Source organism: Colletotrichum gloeosporioides (assembly GCF_011800055.1).
Source record: "Colletotrichum gloeosporioides strain Lc1 chromosome Unknown consensus_101, whole genome shotgun sequence".
Taxonomy (NCBI): domain Eukaryota; kingdom Fungi; phylum Ascomycota; class Sordariomycetes; order Glomerellales; family Glomerellaceae; genus Colletotrichum; species Colletotrichum gloeosporioides.
This window is the reverse complement of record NW_025544746.1, coordinates 378,591-393,156: the sequence shown is the minus strand read 5'-3', so window position 1 is coordinate 393,156 and position 14,566 is coordinate 378,591. Positions and strand designations below refer to the sequence as shown.

The 14,566-nt window shown below is 55.7% G+C and overlaps 2 protein-coding genes across 2 annotated transcripts; both read left to right on the top strand.

Annotated features, from left to right (window-relative positions):
- Positions 1–2,274: 2,274 nt before the first annotated feature.
- GCG54_00010576 (Ubiquitin-conjugating enzyme E2-16 kDa) lies at positions 2,275–3,232 on the top strand (the record flags this gene model as incomplete). The annotated part of the gene is made up of 5 exons (XM_045410497.1): positions 2,275–2,318; positions 2,553–2,598; positions 2,723–2,752; positions 2,861–3,044; positions 3,093–3,232. 5 exons carry the CDS (start codon positions 2,275–2,277, stop codon positions 3,230–3,232), a joined length of 444 nt encoding a protein of 147 aa, XP_045257388.1.
- Positions 3,233–9,455: 6,223 nt separating this feature from the next.
- GCG54_00010575 (Superoxide-generating NADPH oxidase heavy chain subunit A) lies at positions 9,456–11,280 on the top strand (the record flags this gene model as incomplete). The annotated part of the gene is made up of 3 exons (XM_045410496.1): positions 9,456–9,619; positions 9,675–11,192; positions 11,247–11,280. 3 exons carry the CDS (start codon positions 9,456–9,458, stop codon positions 11,278–11,280), a joined length of 1,716 nt encoding a protein of 571 aa, XP_045257387.1.
- Between the last annotated feature and the right edge of the window lie 3,286 nt (positions 11,281–14,566).

The window sequence follows — 14,566 nt, the reverse complement described above, 5'->3', positions numbered from 1 at the left end:
CGTCCCGAGCACCATCCGAGGCACAAACTAGAGCTGCTCTCATTGGCCGGGGAGAGCAGTATCATGATTACATAATGAACCGACGTCGGCGAATGACGTCGTCGGCGACATTGCTGCGGTGTCGCAGTGACAATCTGAACGAAGCTGCTCGGGTAGTGCCAGCCAGTTGCGGCGATGGTGCCTGCATATCTGTAATCAGTTCGGCGTGGTAAATGCGCACTGAACAAGAATTCCCCAGATCCCCAGAGTGCCGGCACCGTGGCTCTCGGGGGAGCACCGCCACAATATGCAGCAGCGAAGATCATGGCAAGTGGATGAAGCCGAGCCGTCAGCAGCGGTGCTGGATGTCGACACGAGCCGGGGAGATGCTTTCCGGGAGTGGCCCATTGTTCGGCAGCAGCCGGGTCAGAGTTCAGATCTAGGATGGGATGCTAGAGTGCACTGTGGGCGAGGTACCACTGCATTTGGAAGTGTATGGTGCCTGGAGGATGTACCGTTGTCAGTTTGAGAGCGACAGACGGACGTCATTTCCGGACTCGCGATGGGATGGCAGATGCATAGATGGGCTTTTGGGCAGTCGCGTCGAGGATGAACAGCCTCGCTTGATTGCAGCAAGAAGGACACGAGGTTTCATGCGACGCATGCTTTGGCGATGACACGATTCGAGGGTGTTTTGCTCGTGCGTGATGCGTTGTTAGGCGGTTAGGTTGGGTCCAGGGTTGCCAGTCATGCCGGCCCGGAGGATCAAGAAAGTGTCTGGCGGACGTGAATGCCGCTGCTTCCACGGCCTGCAGCAACTGGGACAGTTCGCTGAAGATGGCGGGCTGTCGTGTCAGTCGCCTGCCAGTCGTGGTAGAAGGACAGGGAAGCACATGGTCGGTTGCACGAGCCTGAGGCTGAGGAATGGGCTGAATAACCGGGACAGTCAGCAAGCATTACCAATCCTGACGCAGCAGGAAGTTGCCATCTGTTAGTGGTGCAAGTATCTCCGGAAGGCATGTGTGGCGGTGCGCATGCTCCGTCCAGGTTCCCATTGCAGCGGGGCGCATCCACCAGATGTACCTGAGGTGGAAAGCGAGCACTAAAAACAGAGCACACGACTCTGAGGGACGAGCGTCATGACTGAAGCCAACCAAAGTGCGGTTTGTCGGGCGGCAAGCCCACTGTTTGTTTGGGCTGCATGACGCTACTGGACGGGCAGCTTCCTGCTGGGCTGGCAGGTAAGGTACCTGGACTGTGGCTCAGGCAGGTGAAGGTACTTCCACTTCCGCCTGCGGCCAACCTGAGTGGAAGCAGCCAGCCAACCTTGGGTTTGCTCCCCCTCTACAGAGGTACTGACTGGTGAGTCGTGACTGGGCGGCAGGAAGGAAGGAGGGGAAAGGCAAGCAAAGGAACCCCCCTCCTTCCAGTCACAGTGACTGACTGGTGGGCAAGAGTGGCTCTGCACACTGCCTTCCACTGCCCAAAGCAAAGCAAAGCCCACCGCACACAGCAGCGACCCTTCCCGTCGTTTTTCGTAGGCCCGACCGTGACTTCCCCTTCTCTTTCCTCTCCTCCACCCAAATTCAATCTCGACATCAACCTGTAACGGGAACGTACGTAGCGAATCGAATTCTCCACGACTTTCCTTCGGGCACCACCACGGTAATACCTCCGACCGACGACTATTTTGAACGACTCTCACACTCCAAATAAAAAGTCCTTTCTTTTCTGCATCGAGTCTCGGCGGGATAGACACTCTCGCTCATCAGGTACGCAAGCTACGCAACACATGATTTGCACTCACTGTCCCCGTCCCAATCAACCCAACATCTCGCCACGCATCGGCTGCTGCTGCTGCTTTCATTGCTTCGACGACCGCGATATCCTGGTTCGCTTCACCCGATAGCCCTGCTGCATCGACTTCGACGAATCCCTACGACGACTCTAGACTGCTGCACGACGACAGAACACCCGCGAGGCTGCTTTGGTTTCTTTGTCCTCTTCTGCCTGCCTGCCCCCTCCTACGATCTGTGCATCGCCTGTATCGACTGCCTCGACCTCCATCTGTCATTTTCCGCAGCAAGGAAAAGTAGCAATAAAGCAGCTCAGCCATAAAGTCGCCAGCAGCAGCCGACCCATTTGCGTCTTGCCTTGCCCACCGCCCGCCGACTCCAGAAAAAGCCCACCTCGACCGCTTTCGCTGACTTTTGCCCCTCACACCAACAGACACAGAGCATTCGCGCGGGCGACCGATCATCTTAGATACCCCAACAACCACACAACTCTGCCAAAATGGCCCTCAAGAGAATTAACAAGGAGCTCACTGACCTCGGCCGGTATGTTTGCTTCCCATTTTCCCAGCCTTGCCATCCGCCGTCGTCGCCGCAAGCTTTTGTCGCAGCCCGAGACGTAAGGTGGGGCGATCGGGAGAGCGGGGTCTTCTTCAGCGAGACGCCCTCCATCATCCATTATATCTCGGGTCGTTGATGACGACGGTCACGGCGGAATGACACCTACAAAGGCAACCAGTTTTACAGAGAGACAATACGCTAACATGGTCGGCTTCACAGTGACCCGCCCTCCTCCTGCTCCGCCGGCCCCGTCGGCGAGGACCTGGTAAGCTACCCCGATAGAAGACCGTGGTGATGATGCCTCGAATCATGACTCAGCCGAGTCGAGACGATGGCTTCACCACACGTCTTTGATAGACTCGGAATAATGTGCTGACTTGGGACTGTAGTTCCACTGGCAAGCTACGATCATGGGACCTGTAAGTACACCACTTTGATGCTGGACACGGCATGTGGGAATACCACATGCTATGGCCAGCATCAAATCCCGGAGCAGCTGCGACCGAACACAAGCTAACGCGATGCAGGGCGACTCTCCCTACTCTGGCGGTGTTTTCTTCCTTGCCATCCACTTCCCTACCGACTACCCCTTCAAGCCTCCCAAGGTCAACTTCACCACCCGTATCTACCACCCCAACATCAACTCCAACGGCAGCATCTGCTTAGATATTCTGCGTGACCAATGGTCCCCGGCGTTGACCATCTCTAAGGGTATGTCATCCGTCCCCTATACCAGCAGCGCTCGCTAACCGTCAATAGTCTTGCTCTCCATCTGCTCAATGCTGACGGACCCCAACCCCGACGACCCGCTCGTCCCCGAAATCGCACACGTCTACAAGACGGACCGCGCTAGATACGAGGCCACTGCTCGCGAGTGGACTCGCAAGTACGCCATTTAGACGGTGCCGGAGGGTGTGGGATTGGACGAGTATGACAAGCGATGGCTTTCCTCTCTCTCTCTCTTCGACGGCTGGCGTATGATTAGGTCAAGGTTATTGCTCTGCGTTGCGGTTTGGGATCTCTTTCGTTTGACCAGCACAAAGAAAGGATGCTGTGCTGCGGTCTCGGCGGCAGCAAACAGCACCCTTCGAGAGAGGTTGCGAGGAGCGGTGTGGATAGAAGACAGACCGATCAGAGTTAGCAGCACAGGTACCACGTACGGGTTATCATACGGCAAGGCTTCATGTTTTCTACTGCATTGACGCGTGCGTTTTGGTTTGACACCGAGAAGAGAGACGACCGGCAGTCACCGCTTTACATCCAGTGTGCGAGTGACGTTTTACGTGCCTATCATGGTGACATGTTTTCGCTTGCGGGTGATAATTAAACAAACCGAAGGGGGAGGTGGGCCTGGCGACTAGATATCCCAAGTGCTCCTCGGGTACACAACTCCGTGGCGGGTTCCGTCAGGCACGTCACCCACCGGAATGTCTCGGCATCCGAAGGCCATGGGGAGCTGACGTCGCCGCCCTAGGTAACAGCCGACACCATGACAGAGATGGTGAGACGGGGTCTGGCCTCGCGAAGAGTAAGGCAAGACACGGCAGCGGAACGTGACGTGACATTGGCGAAGGAGGAACAGCCGTCCTTCGCTACGAGATGGAAGTCATCCGTGCCGAAGCCGCTTTGTTTAAAGGCCGCCCGGTATCTCGGGTCTGTCTTACGTTTAGGACCGGGGGACGTCATAGGAGGGCCTGGATCACTTGTAGATATGGGACTGGACTGGGCCTGGTAGGGCGCCATGGGATGGGGGTTTTAGAAGATGAGGACTTGGGGCATGCGCGGATCTCGTGGGCCGGTTCCAGGCTGTGGTTCCGGGCTCCGGCTCCGAGGCGGGTTCGGAGTGTTGGCCGGCGGTGGTTTTTGATGGTGATGGCACGGGGGATTTTGAGGGCAGGAGGTCGTGATGGGGGCGTTACGGGAGATGGACGTGGAGAGCAGGGACGGGGGTTGGTGCTGTTTACGACTTTGACTTGCATCATGACTTGGCAGGGTTCTTTTATCTCGGGTATCGCCATTGGAAGAAGAAGGATATCCTCGTTGTGGAGGCGGCGATATGCTCTGGAGAAATCACGGTGGCTTGGATCACGGCTTTCGAAATGTATGGAGAAGGAGGGCGGGTTGTGGAAGATCAGGTCAAACGAAACGTGTGAGGGGACCCGAGGTACGGTTGGACGGGCGGGCGAGTTTGGTGCGGCGTCGGGATTTGAGAGGGCAGAGATGGGACGGAGGATGTGGTTGTCTTGTTGGCGAGTCGAGGTTCTGCGGTGAGGCTCTGCGCTGGCACGTGGGTTTGGAGTTGTGGGAAGGGGAGTTACTCAAACGGGCGGCGGATGCGAGGCAGGCGCCGTGCACGTCTGGCGGGCAACGAGACGGGAATCTGTGCTTTTTCAGATTGAGAAAGAAGGGGTTTCGATGCGTGCTGTGCTGCGTGCTGCCTTGTTTGCTTGATGGTCTCTTCCCACCTCGTTTTGAAACTGTGGTTGGGTTGTTTTGAGGCTGAGGTTCATGCTCGGAAGTTGGTCGCCTGTGGAGGAAAACGGGGCCTCAGATTGATAACAGTAGCAGCAACAACAACCGACTCCTGGTTACTGCATAGAACGTTTGGAAGGAGGCCGTGATCCGGATGTTTGTGCCGTGTAGGTAGACATCGTCGTGCTGGAGGTTGAGCCACGGCGTTTGGATTGTGGACCGACGACGACGGGGCCAGGCAGGGGGTTCGCGTAGCAGTTGCTTCAGTTCCGTGGAGCTGTTCGGGTGACGGCAAAGTTCGAGGAAGAACGAACGAGTGGTATCTGTATAGAGATAAGGTTGATAAGGTTAGTAGTCATCTGGTCGTTGAAGCACGTCAAGAGCGCGGCAAATGAATGAAAAAGAGTGCCGGTTTTCGACCTAGAGAGCCGTCTGTATCAGATAGATTGTTGAGGCTGAAGGATGGCAAGTCTGTTTAGTGGGGGATCTTCTAGAATGCAGCAAATGCCGACGTTGAGTTCGCGATGACCTGCAGTCATGCTTCAAGAGGGCGGGCCAGCTGGCGGTTGAGCGGATACCCGGGAATCTGGGCAGAGTTTTGCTTTGATTGGCAGATGGGAGATTGTTCTTGGTGTTTGTATGCAGATGCCGGCTTGAGTTGCATGTATGGGGATGATGCTGACCTCAACCAAACCCCGGCGGCGCTTCGCAGATGTCTAATGGCAGTTGGCGCGCAAGTGCAAGCGATTTGGTCAGCAGGCATAATCACGAATTGTCGTCGGCCCCTTTATCAAGGAGGCGTCTCGACGGGTTTGAGCTAGGGGACACAAGAGAATGCTCTGCGTAAGAGCAGTCGGTGGTGGATGACGAACCACGATGAACTTCAGCTCAACGTGGACGATCTGCGCTGGCAGGTGAAGGAAGGGGCAGGGCGGCTTCAGATATGAACTGATTCTTGCGTCTTTTGCCGGGAGCAACTGCGTGCCTGTGAATGATCTTCACCGGGGTGCAGAGTTGGTTGACGGGGGATCACGTCCGTGGGAAGGGGAGGCAGAGCCAGAGGTTTGGCAATCAGCCGCGCGGCGATAGGCAGAGGCGATGGGCATCTGGGCTGTCGCGACCGTTCAGTCGAGTCGAGGCGAGGGATCCCAGCCAATGAGGGTGCTAAGAATATTCCGGCGGCAGTTGGAGGGCGGACGGGGACGGGAGGGCGGCGGCAAGGCGAGGAGTGAATCGCGGAAACGGGGTGGTGTGTGTGCTGTGGAGGAAGAAGGTTGTGAGACGGGAGTTGACAGGGGCCTATGAAGGCATTCCCAGGCCAGGCCGCTGAGTAACGCTGCTATTCAGCAAGAGACTGCAAGAGACAGCGCTGTTTTGGCTTGGGTGAAGCAGTTGACAGCGAAGGGTTCTGGCGGAGTGTCAGTGAGCGCCACGATGGTGGTGCAGGCGAGTGACAGTTTCTCAGTGTTAATGCCCACCCTTTTTGTGAAATTCGAATCCTGAGTTGTGTCAGAGCACCCCTGGCGAAACAAGCTGCGACACGGGCTCAAGCGACCAATCCAAACGCACGCCCCTCTTGTGCATGGCGAAGAGGGCGGTTGAGCCAATCAGGGACCGATAAACGGACAGCTGCCAAGGGTACGTATCGCATCTTGAATCCGAGCCCTGTCCTGTTTTGGATGCGGTGGACGAGATGACGAGGCAGGTCACTGGCCGTTTGGTGGCATTTGGGCTCTTGTGCGGGAGTCTTGGGTGTCTCGATGTGCAACTGGGCGGTTTGGGGTCGTAGGGCAGAAGGGGATTATGGCCTCATTACCCACATGCGATGCGGGAGAGCAGCCTTGTTCCAAACGTGGCCCAAACAGCGGCGAGGCGTAGGCGGCTGTGGTGAGGTCGAGGGGGCTGGCTGCTGATGCATAACAGTTGTTGTATGTATGTGGCGTGTGCGGTGGTGATGTGAAGAGAGCAAAAGATAAGAAATCCAGCGTTGTCTGAGGAAGAACCCGTACCTAGTCCATTCGTATCTGGGGTTGTCGGTCCTGGCATGGCCTGTTTGTGCATCGAATATCACAAATTGAATGGCCAGACCGCCAGGTGCAGACTGCAAAGAGGTCGTGATCGTGATGGTGGAGGAGGATTCGGGATGCGCCGTGGAATTACCAGGTATGCAGACAGCCATGGCCGAGAGGCGGGACTTGGCTTTCGTGATGGTTAATTAGACGTCGCGGCGATGGTCTTGGGTCTTGGCCTTGGCTTGGAGGCGAGATTCGTGGCGGTGATTGGATGCCACGGAGGTGCAGCTGTCGGAATAGGCTTCTCTGCGATATTGCCTGGCACCTATCCGTAGGACGTGTGGGCGTGGGTGGGTGAAGAGTGGACTGTGGTTGCCGTCCAGGCCGGTCCAACGGCGTTGAATCCCAGGAACGGGAGGGCAGGTCCACAAAAGGAGCGCAGCGCGTGGTGGGACGGGGATCATGACTTGACAAGCGAGAAAGCCAAGACTCGAACGACGACCGACACATCCAGTGGGCTGCCTTGCTGCCGACTGGGTTGCTCGTTTTTGGTGTTTCTGGCCGCGGGTTGGGCCCATTGCCGCGCTGAATCTCCCCACGACCTGCCCACCGCACGCACTTTGTTCAGATTCACCTGAGCTAGGGATGCTGTAAATTTGTTTTGAGGGGGGGAGTATTTGCTTCCTCGTTGGGAAGTTTATCGAACGGCGCCGCGAGAAGACATAAGAAGAAGAAGGACTCGATTTGGTGCATTCTCACTTCCTTCAAAGAAAGCGCCAGGCACGCGTGGCTCCTCATTCGTCGGCGGCGTGTCCAGACCCATAAAAGTAAGCGTAATCCGGGCTGGCCCCTGAGGCTCTTGCTGCTTGGCATCCCTGCCCTGGGGCCATGCTCAGACGTTTTTCTTTCCCATTCTTCTTCGGTGGGAGCCATGTCTGCAGCAATTCGGCAAGCACTCAGTCAGTCAGCCAGTCTCCAATTCCAATGGATGGGCCTGGTAAGGTACTCGCTGTCCGTCCGGCCCTCTCCCGCCGGCCGAGTGGCAGTTTCCGTCTGTGTCTGCCACTGACTGGCGTGCTTGCCAGTTGGCCACCGCCAAACACTGAAGGGGTGAAAGGGGCGAGTGAGGGAGTCTTACTGCGTTGTGCTAAGACCCAGCCCGGCACGCCGTTGCGTCGCATTCTGCGTATTCTGCTGCGTCCACTGGTCCATCCAGTCCAGTCCAGTCCAGTCAGTCCTCGTCGTCTTCGTCGTCGTTGTCGCTGTCGTCGCCCTTTTTTCTTTCTCCGTGTCTCCCCACTACACGATGAATACACACCCCTCTCTTGCTCATCAGCGAGTCCAGTCCCTGTCCAGTGCCGGGTTCCTCACCTTACGGCCACCTGAGTGCTGCGTGCTGCGGCTCCTACGACTGAGAGCCAGAGCCAGCCAGCCTGTACCCAGCGATACCTGGTCCTCGAGCCATCGCAGGCATAATGTCGCGGGCCTCTTGTGTCCTCGACTTGTAACTGCCTTGTTGCTGATTGCGGTTTCTCTTACATGACCTCCCCAACTGCGCTGTTAGTCTCTTCTTGCCTTGTCCCACTGAATTTCGCTGGGCAAGAGCAACAGAGGGCTACCACTTGCCATCTCGCGACGGCCCTGGCTGGCGATTGCCCTGACGCTCATCCGGCCACCCCTCCCCCATGGCCCCCCTGTCCGCACACACCACGCCCCCCCTTCCTCCCCGCCAGGCACATCCACCTCTCTCACACCTCTCACACCTCACACGCTCCTCATCTTCCTGTGATCGCCCACCTCCCGGACGCTCTTTTGACTCTCTCCTCCCCTTCTTCCTTTTCCCATCTCGCACACCCCTTCCGCTACTGCACGTAGGGAAAATAATTCCACGATTTCCTCAACGACCGCGAATTCCAAGAACCAGCCGCCGAGTGCAGGCATTGTGTGCAGGTACGTTGCGTTGCCTTCACTTCATCAACCCAGAGTTCAGTCTTGGCTGGCTTGGCGATGCCTTCGCTCCTCACACTCGACTCTTTCTTTGCCGCCCGCTCGCGTATCGTCTGCCCAAAAGCCAGTCGCCTTATCCTTCCCGCACTCCCCTGCGCCATCCCTCGGACTCTCCTCGCTTCCTCCAAAAAAACTCTCTTCTACGCCATATCCTCCCCTCCTTTCCTGTCCCCCTCCGCCACCTTCTGTCACTCACATTCCAGCTCGTTCCCCTTCTCCCGCCTCCCGCTCGCTGCTGCCCATCTTCCACCGCCGCCTGGTGCATGAAGCCGTCTTTTCGCTAACCCAGTGACTGTCGGATTGCAGGCTCCAATTTCCGCTCTTTTCTGGGTTCGCGCACTTCTCTTCGTATACTTTCATTTAGACACATTATTTCTTTGCCCGTTCAGCAGGCTCTGAATCAACCACAACCGACCGACTATACCCGCGCATAATCGCACCACGCCAGACAACCACCCCGACAGGCACCACCCGACTAAAGGAGGAACTTGGGCGAAGGAGTCGTTGCTGGGGATCCGAGAAAGAGTCGAGAAGAAGACCACCCACTGGGATAATACGGATCAGAAGGAAAACGAACGCAGGATCGACCCACGACTCGCCTGGCTAGCGACAGCCAGACCACCCGCCCGCCATGGACTACTACTCTCAGGGCTCCGAGAAGCCCTCCGAGCGATCGAGATGGACGCCTCTCACCCGCATGTTGCTCTCCGGAGAGATGACACAGGAGAAGCAAAAGGAGTTGACAATGAGGGAACGTTTCGACAGATGGATGATTAACGAAGGATACCGCAGAGTGTACGTTTGCCTGTCGCCGTTCGCTGCCACGTGAAGCCTAACTAACATAACACAGCTTCGTCTTCGTGTTCCTGCTGCTGCACGCCCTCATCTTCGCCTTTGCCACCGTCCACTACGGTCTCAAGGACAACTTGCAAACGTCTCGCGATACCTTCGGCCCGACTTTCGTCATTGCCCGTTCTGCCGCCTTGGTTCTCCACGTCGACGTCGCACTGATTCTATTCCCCGTGTGCCGCACGCTCATTTCTCTGGCTCGTCAGACCCCGCTCAACGGCATCATCCAGTTCGACAAGAACATCACGTTCCACATCACCACCGCGTGGTCCATTGTCTTCTTCTCCTGGGTTCACACGATTGCCCACTGGAACAACTTTGCCCAGATTGCTGCGAAGAACAACCTAGGAATCTACGGATGGCTGCTGGCCAACTTCGTCTCCGGCCCTGGCTGGACCGGCTATGTCATGCTCATCGCCCTCATGGGCATGGTCTTCACCTCAGTTGAGAAGCCCAGACGTGCCAACTACGAGCGATTCTGGTACACTCACCATATGTTCATCATCTTCTTCTTTTTCTGGTCCTTCCACGGAGCTTTCTGCATGATTCAGCCCGACTTTGCTCCCTTCTGCGTCAGCATCGGTACCTCTGCGATCGGTGTCTTCTGGCAGTACTGGATGTACGGCGGCTTCATCTACCTGGCTGAGCGTATCGCTCGTGAGCTGCGCGGACGCCACAAGACATACGTCTCCAAGGTCATCCAGCACCCCAGCAACGTCTGCGAGATCCAGATCAAGAAGGAGCACACCAAGACCAAGGCCGGACAGTACATTTTCTTCTGCTGTCCTGCCGTTTCGCTGTGGCAATACCACCCCTTCACCTTGACTTCCGCTCCCGAGGAGGACTACATCTCCATCCACATGCGTGTCGTCGGTGACTTCACTCGTGGTGTCTCTCAGGCCCTCGGCTGCGAATGGGACCGCAAGAAGGACGACTCCTCCAAGGTTGTCGGCGTCAACAGCGACTCCAGCGAGGTTGACCCCGCCCTCCGCCGTGTCCTTCCCCGTGTCTACGTCGACGGACCTTTCGGCTCCGCCTCTGAGGACGTCTTCAAGTACGAGGTTTCCGTGCTCTGCGGTGCCGGTATCGGTGTTACTCCCTTCGCCTCTATCCTCAAGTCCATCTGGTACCGCATGAACTACCCTCAGAAGAAGACCCGTCTTAGCAAGGTCTACTTCTTTTGGATTTGCAGAGATTTCGGCTCCTTCGAGTGGTTCCGCTCTCTCCTTCTCGCCATCGAGGCTCAGGATGTGGACAACCGCATTGAGATTCACACCTACCTGACCGCCAAGATCAAGGCAGACGACGCGACGAACATCATGATTAACGACGCCAACGCCGACAAGGATACCATCACTGGTCTGCGTTCTCCCACCAACTTCGGCAGACCCAACTGGGACATGATCTTCAGAGGTATCCGCAAGTTGCACTCCCCGGCCGAGGCTGGTGTGTTCTTCTGCGGACCCAAGGGTCTGGGTAGCGCGCTGCATATTTACTGCAATAAGTACAGTGAACCTGGGTAAGTGGATATAACTTCCGTCAGTATCAAACAAATCATGCTAACATTGTCCAGCTTCTCCTTTGTTTGGGGCAAGGAGAACTTCTAAGCCAGGCTGTGGCACAAGGCAACAACTTCGTTTCGTTTCCCTCTTACGTCATATTATTTGTCAACAATATCAGCATCGTTGCCTACCTGTCCCTTCCTGCCTCTGTCCATTCAATATGGCAGGGTGGAACATCACGGACGTTACTTGTTTGGAATCTGATCCACTGGGATGCATATCGCGGGTGCGCCGGACGCCAGGACCAAGAAGACGGCAGGTTTGGTGATGAACGCGGCGGCGGCACCGACATGCCGAGGGGGACTTTCAGGCAGGGTGGAAGCAGTGTCGAGAGAGGAGGTTTATGAGAGCGAAATGTGGAGGAATTTTGCATCGGTGGATGATGATAATCTTCGGCGTCATCCCCGCACCCCTGTGGATATACTATTACTACTACCGACATTTACATGTACCTAGCGTGATGCCATCATCAGTATACTTAGACAGTCTTGATGTTGCAGGGCAAATGGCTCTTGCGAAATTACCTGGTGCTCTTTGGTCTCAACCCATCCGTGCCTGCTCGTGCGTTTGCATATCCGAGTGCAGCTGGAAGCTGAGACGTGCCAAGAGCGCGCATCCCTCGGCTCCCCTTTCCCTCTTTTCTCTCTGTCTCTCTCTCAACGTGTCGGCTTGTTTCGCACGACTGGCGGGAGCAAGCGCTCGGACGCAGGGATTGCAGGCCGCGGCGCAAGGTTTTTTGCAACACGTTGGATGACGACGGTGCGGGCTGTTCTGCGACACTCTTTGTAAAACGTGACTGGGATGTGGGTGTCTGTACATCGGACGGGTGATTGGGCCTTGGCGATCGCTTGGCGATCGGAGGTTGGCGTGGTTTTGGGAGGCGTTTTGGGAGGAGGAGGGGGGTTTGATTGGGTGGGATGTGGGATTGTAGATTGAGGCTCGTGGGATGGGGGAGGAGGAGGAGGAGGAGGAGGAGGAGGAGGAGGATGTGGCTTGGTGGTTCTGTGAGTTGAGGCTTGAGGGTGAGGGAGATGCTTAGGACGGGGAGGTGGGGGTTGTGTGTGAATGGGTGTGGTTTCATGAGAGGTTTGGTGGCTTGTTGATGGGTGAGTGAGTATGAGTATATTGTTCTGCGGAGGTTGGCTTATTTCACAGAGGGGAGGTGTGTAGGTGGTGGTGAGTTGTTTGTTGCTGAAGCTATTGGTGAAGCTGATGGAATCTCATTTCCTCTCGGCTTCAGATCAGGCCGGGTATCTCCTGGTCTGAACCACCTTCTCTAGACTATCCTTGTCTACTTCATTCTTCTAAGATGACTGTGAAGGAGGTGAGCGAGAGGAACTGTGTTCACTGCATTCCCCGTTCGTGATGTTCTTGCTTGAGTGAGTACCGGATACGGGGACTCAAGGGGATGGATAATGCATTAGAGCAGATGGGTTTCATCAACGATGCTTATTACTGAAGATGAGAGGGTGACGGTTGCGGTGACATGTCGCCTACAAGTTGTGAGCAGGATTGTGATTATAGTAGTGACTTATGGTGTGACTTTTAGGGAGCCATCTCGACTGGATTGACGCGCTTCTCTGGTGGATATGTGTTGTTCTCTTCACGGGGGAGAAGTGACCACACTGTCGCGGGACATGATTTGTTCGGTTGGGCTGTCGGTAACGCACGAATACTCGCGGAGGCTGTAGATGAGGCCGAGCGATGGAAAATAAGAACACATGTGAAAAGACATCTAAGCTTCTCTATCGTTCAGAGGTCGAAGACTTCTGCGAGGAAACGGCTAGAGAAGAAAGGCATATGCGAGAGATTGGCTCATGAAATAAGGAGCAGCAGATCGAGCCTTTCGTTTCGGTTGTAAACATGTAAGAAGGATTGATGCCGAGACTTCAACGGCACGGTTGGCGCGTCTCTGATCGGTACCTCATAGTCAGAAGCTCAGAGGCAACTCAAGGTGCTGTGAGATTACTTGGCTATGGATGAAGCTCGAGGCCTATCTTTTTTTATCGAGACCGCCTAATTTCCTCACGTCTGGGCGGGCACATTTCTTCTGTACTGGATTGATACGGACGACGACGATGATAATAGCAGCAGTAAGGACAACACCAACGATAGCAGTAACCATAGCAGTAACGACAGTAGCAACTACACCGGCAACGACGATCAAGGAGCGAGCACACAAGGAAAGCAGTCGCTCTAACACAGGCCAAGTAGGGGTCCCTGTTTCCATCGACTATAATGACGATCAAGAAAGGAAGAGGTAGTGAGCTGTCGTTGAGGAGCTTGAGAAGAACGCAATGTCGAGCCTAAAGAGAATATCTTGTCTCAGAGACTCTGACGAGAGATGCGATGTAACCGACTAGTTGGCCATACTCGTCGTCTTGAGTTGTCACACAAAGTTGCTCCTCAGTATGTTAGTGAAATCGATACCGTCAGGCTTTCCAAGGTTTATTCCAAGGAGTTCGCGATACACACATCGGCCTTCGCCCCTGCTCAGTCTACTATAGCCTTATTAAGTGTTTTATTTAAGGATGATGGAACCAGCCAGTGACATGGCCGCCGTCTGGGAGAATCTGCGGCTGGGCAAAGGGAGTATCCAGCATCAACAATGTGAAAGTGGTCCAACATCGTCTCTTGGGAGGGAGGCTTTTCACGTGGTGCCCGCGACGCCCATGTACGCCTTGATTTTCCATGTCATCGAAATCTTGCAATGCTCACATTGGTGGGTTGTTAAGCCCCACGCAGTTACCGAACCTCTCTGGTATGATGCAAGTGAGTCTGAACCAAAGCACACGCAGAAAAATGAGAGGAGATACTATGATGCTCTTGGCAGTCGTTCGTGGGTTGGTCAGGGAAGCCACATTTGTGGCGGCTGTCTCGCTGGAACCTGCACCTGTTCCGGTGGCTCGCGGGGCACACTAGCGTACCAAGAGACCGGTCCAGTGCTCAAGCATCCCGTCTGGACATGAAAATGGCCCTGCCAGCTGCCCTCGGCAGGGATCGCATCAGCATGCAACCGTAACTATGCTCAATTAAAAACAACCAAAATGATGGACTGCTCTTCACCTTGAAAATGACATCTCACGAGGCTAACCCAGCTCCTTTATCCAACCCTGCGTTCCCGACGGAAGAAGCTGCTCAATGAGTGGCTATAAAGGCGCCGCTGCTTGGCCGCAGACGAACCGTCACCGGCCGGTGGACGCAGTGTCTCTGGGCAATCTCCGGGTGCCTCTGCGTCCGCGTGCTAACCTCGGAGGGGCAGCGTTCACGATAGGCAGGCCGGCGCGCGACGTGAGGGAGGACAGCTTCAGCGTGCACGGAAACGGGCTTG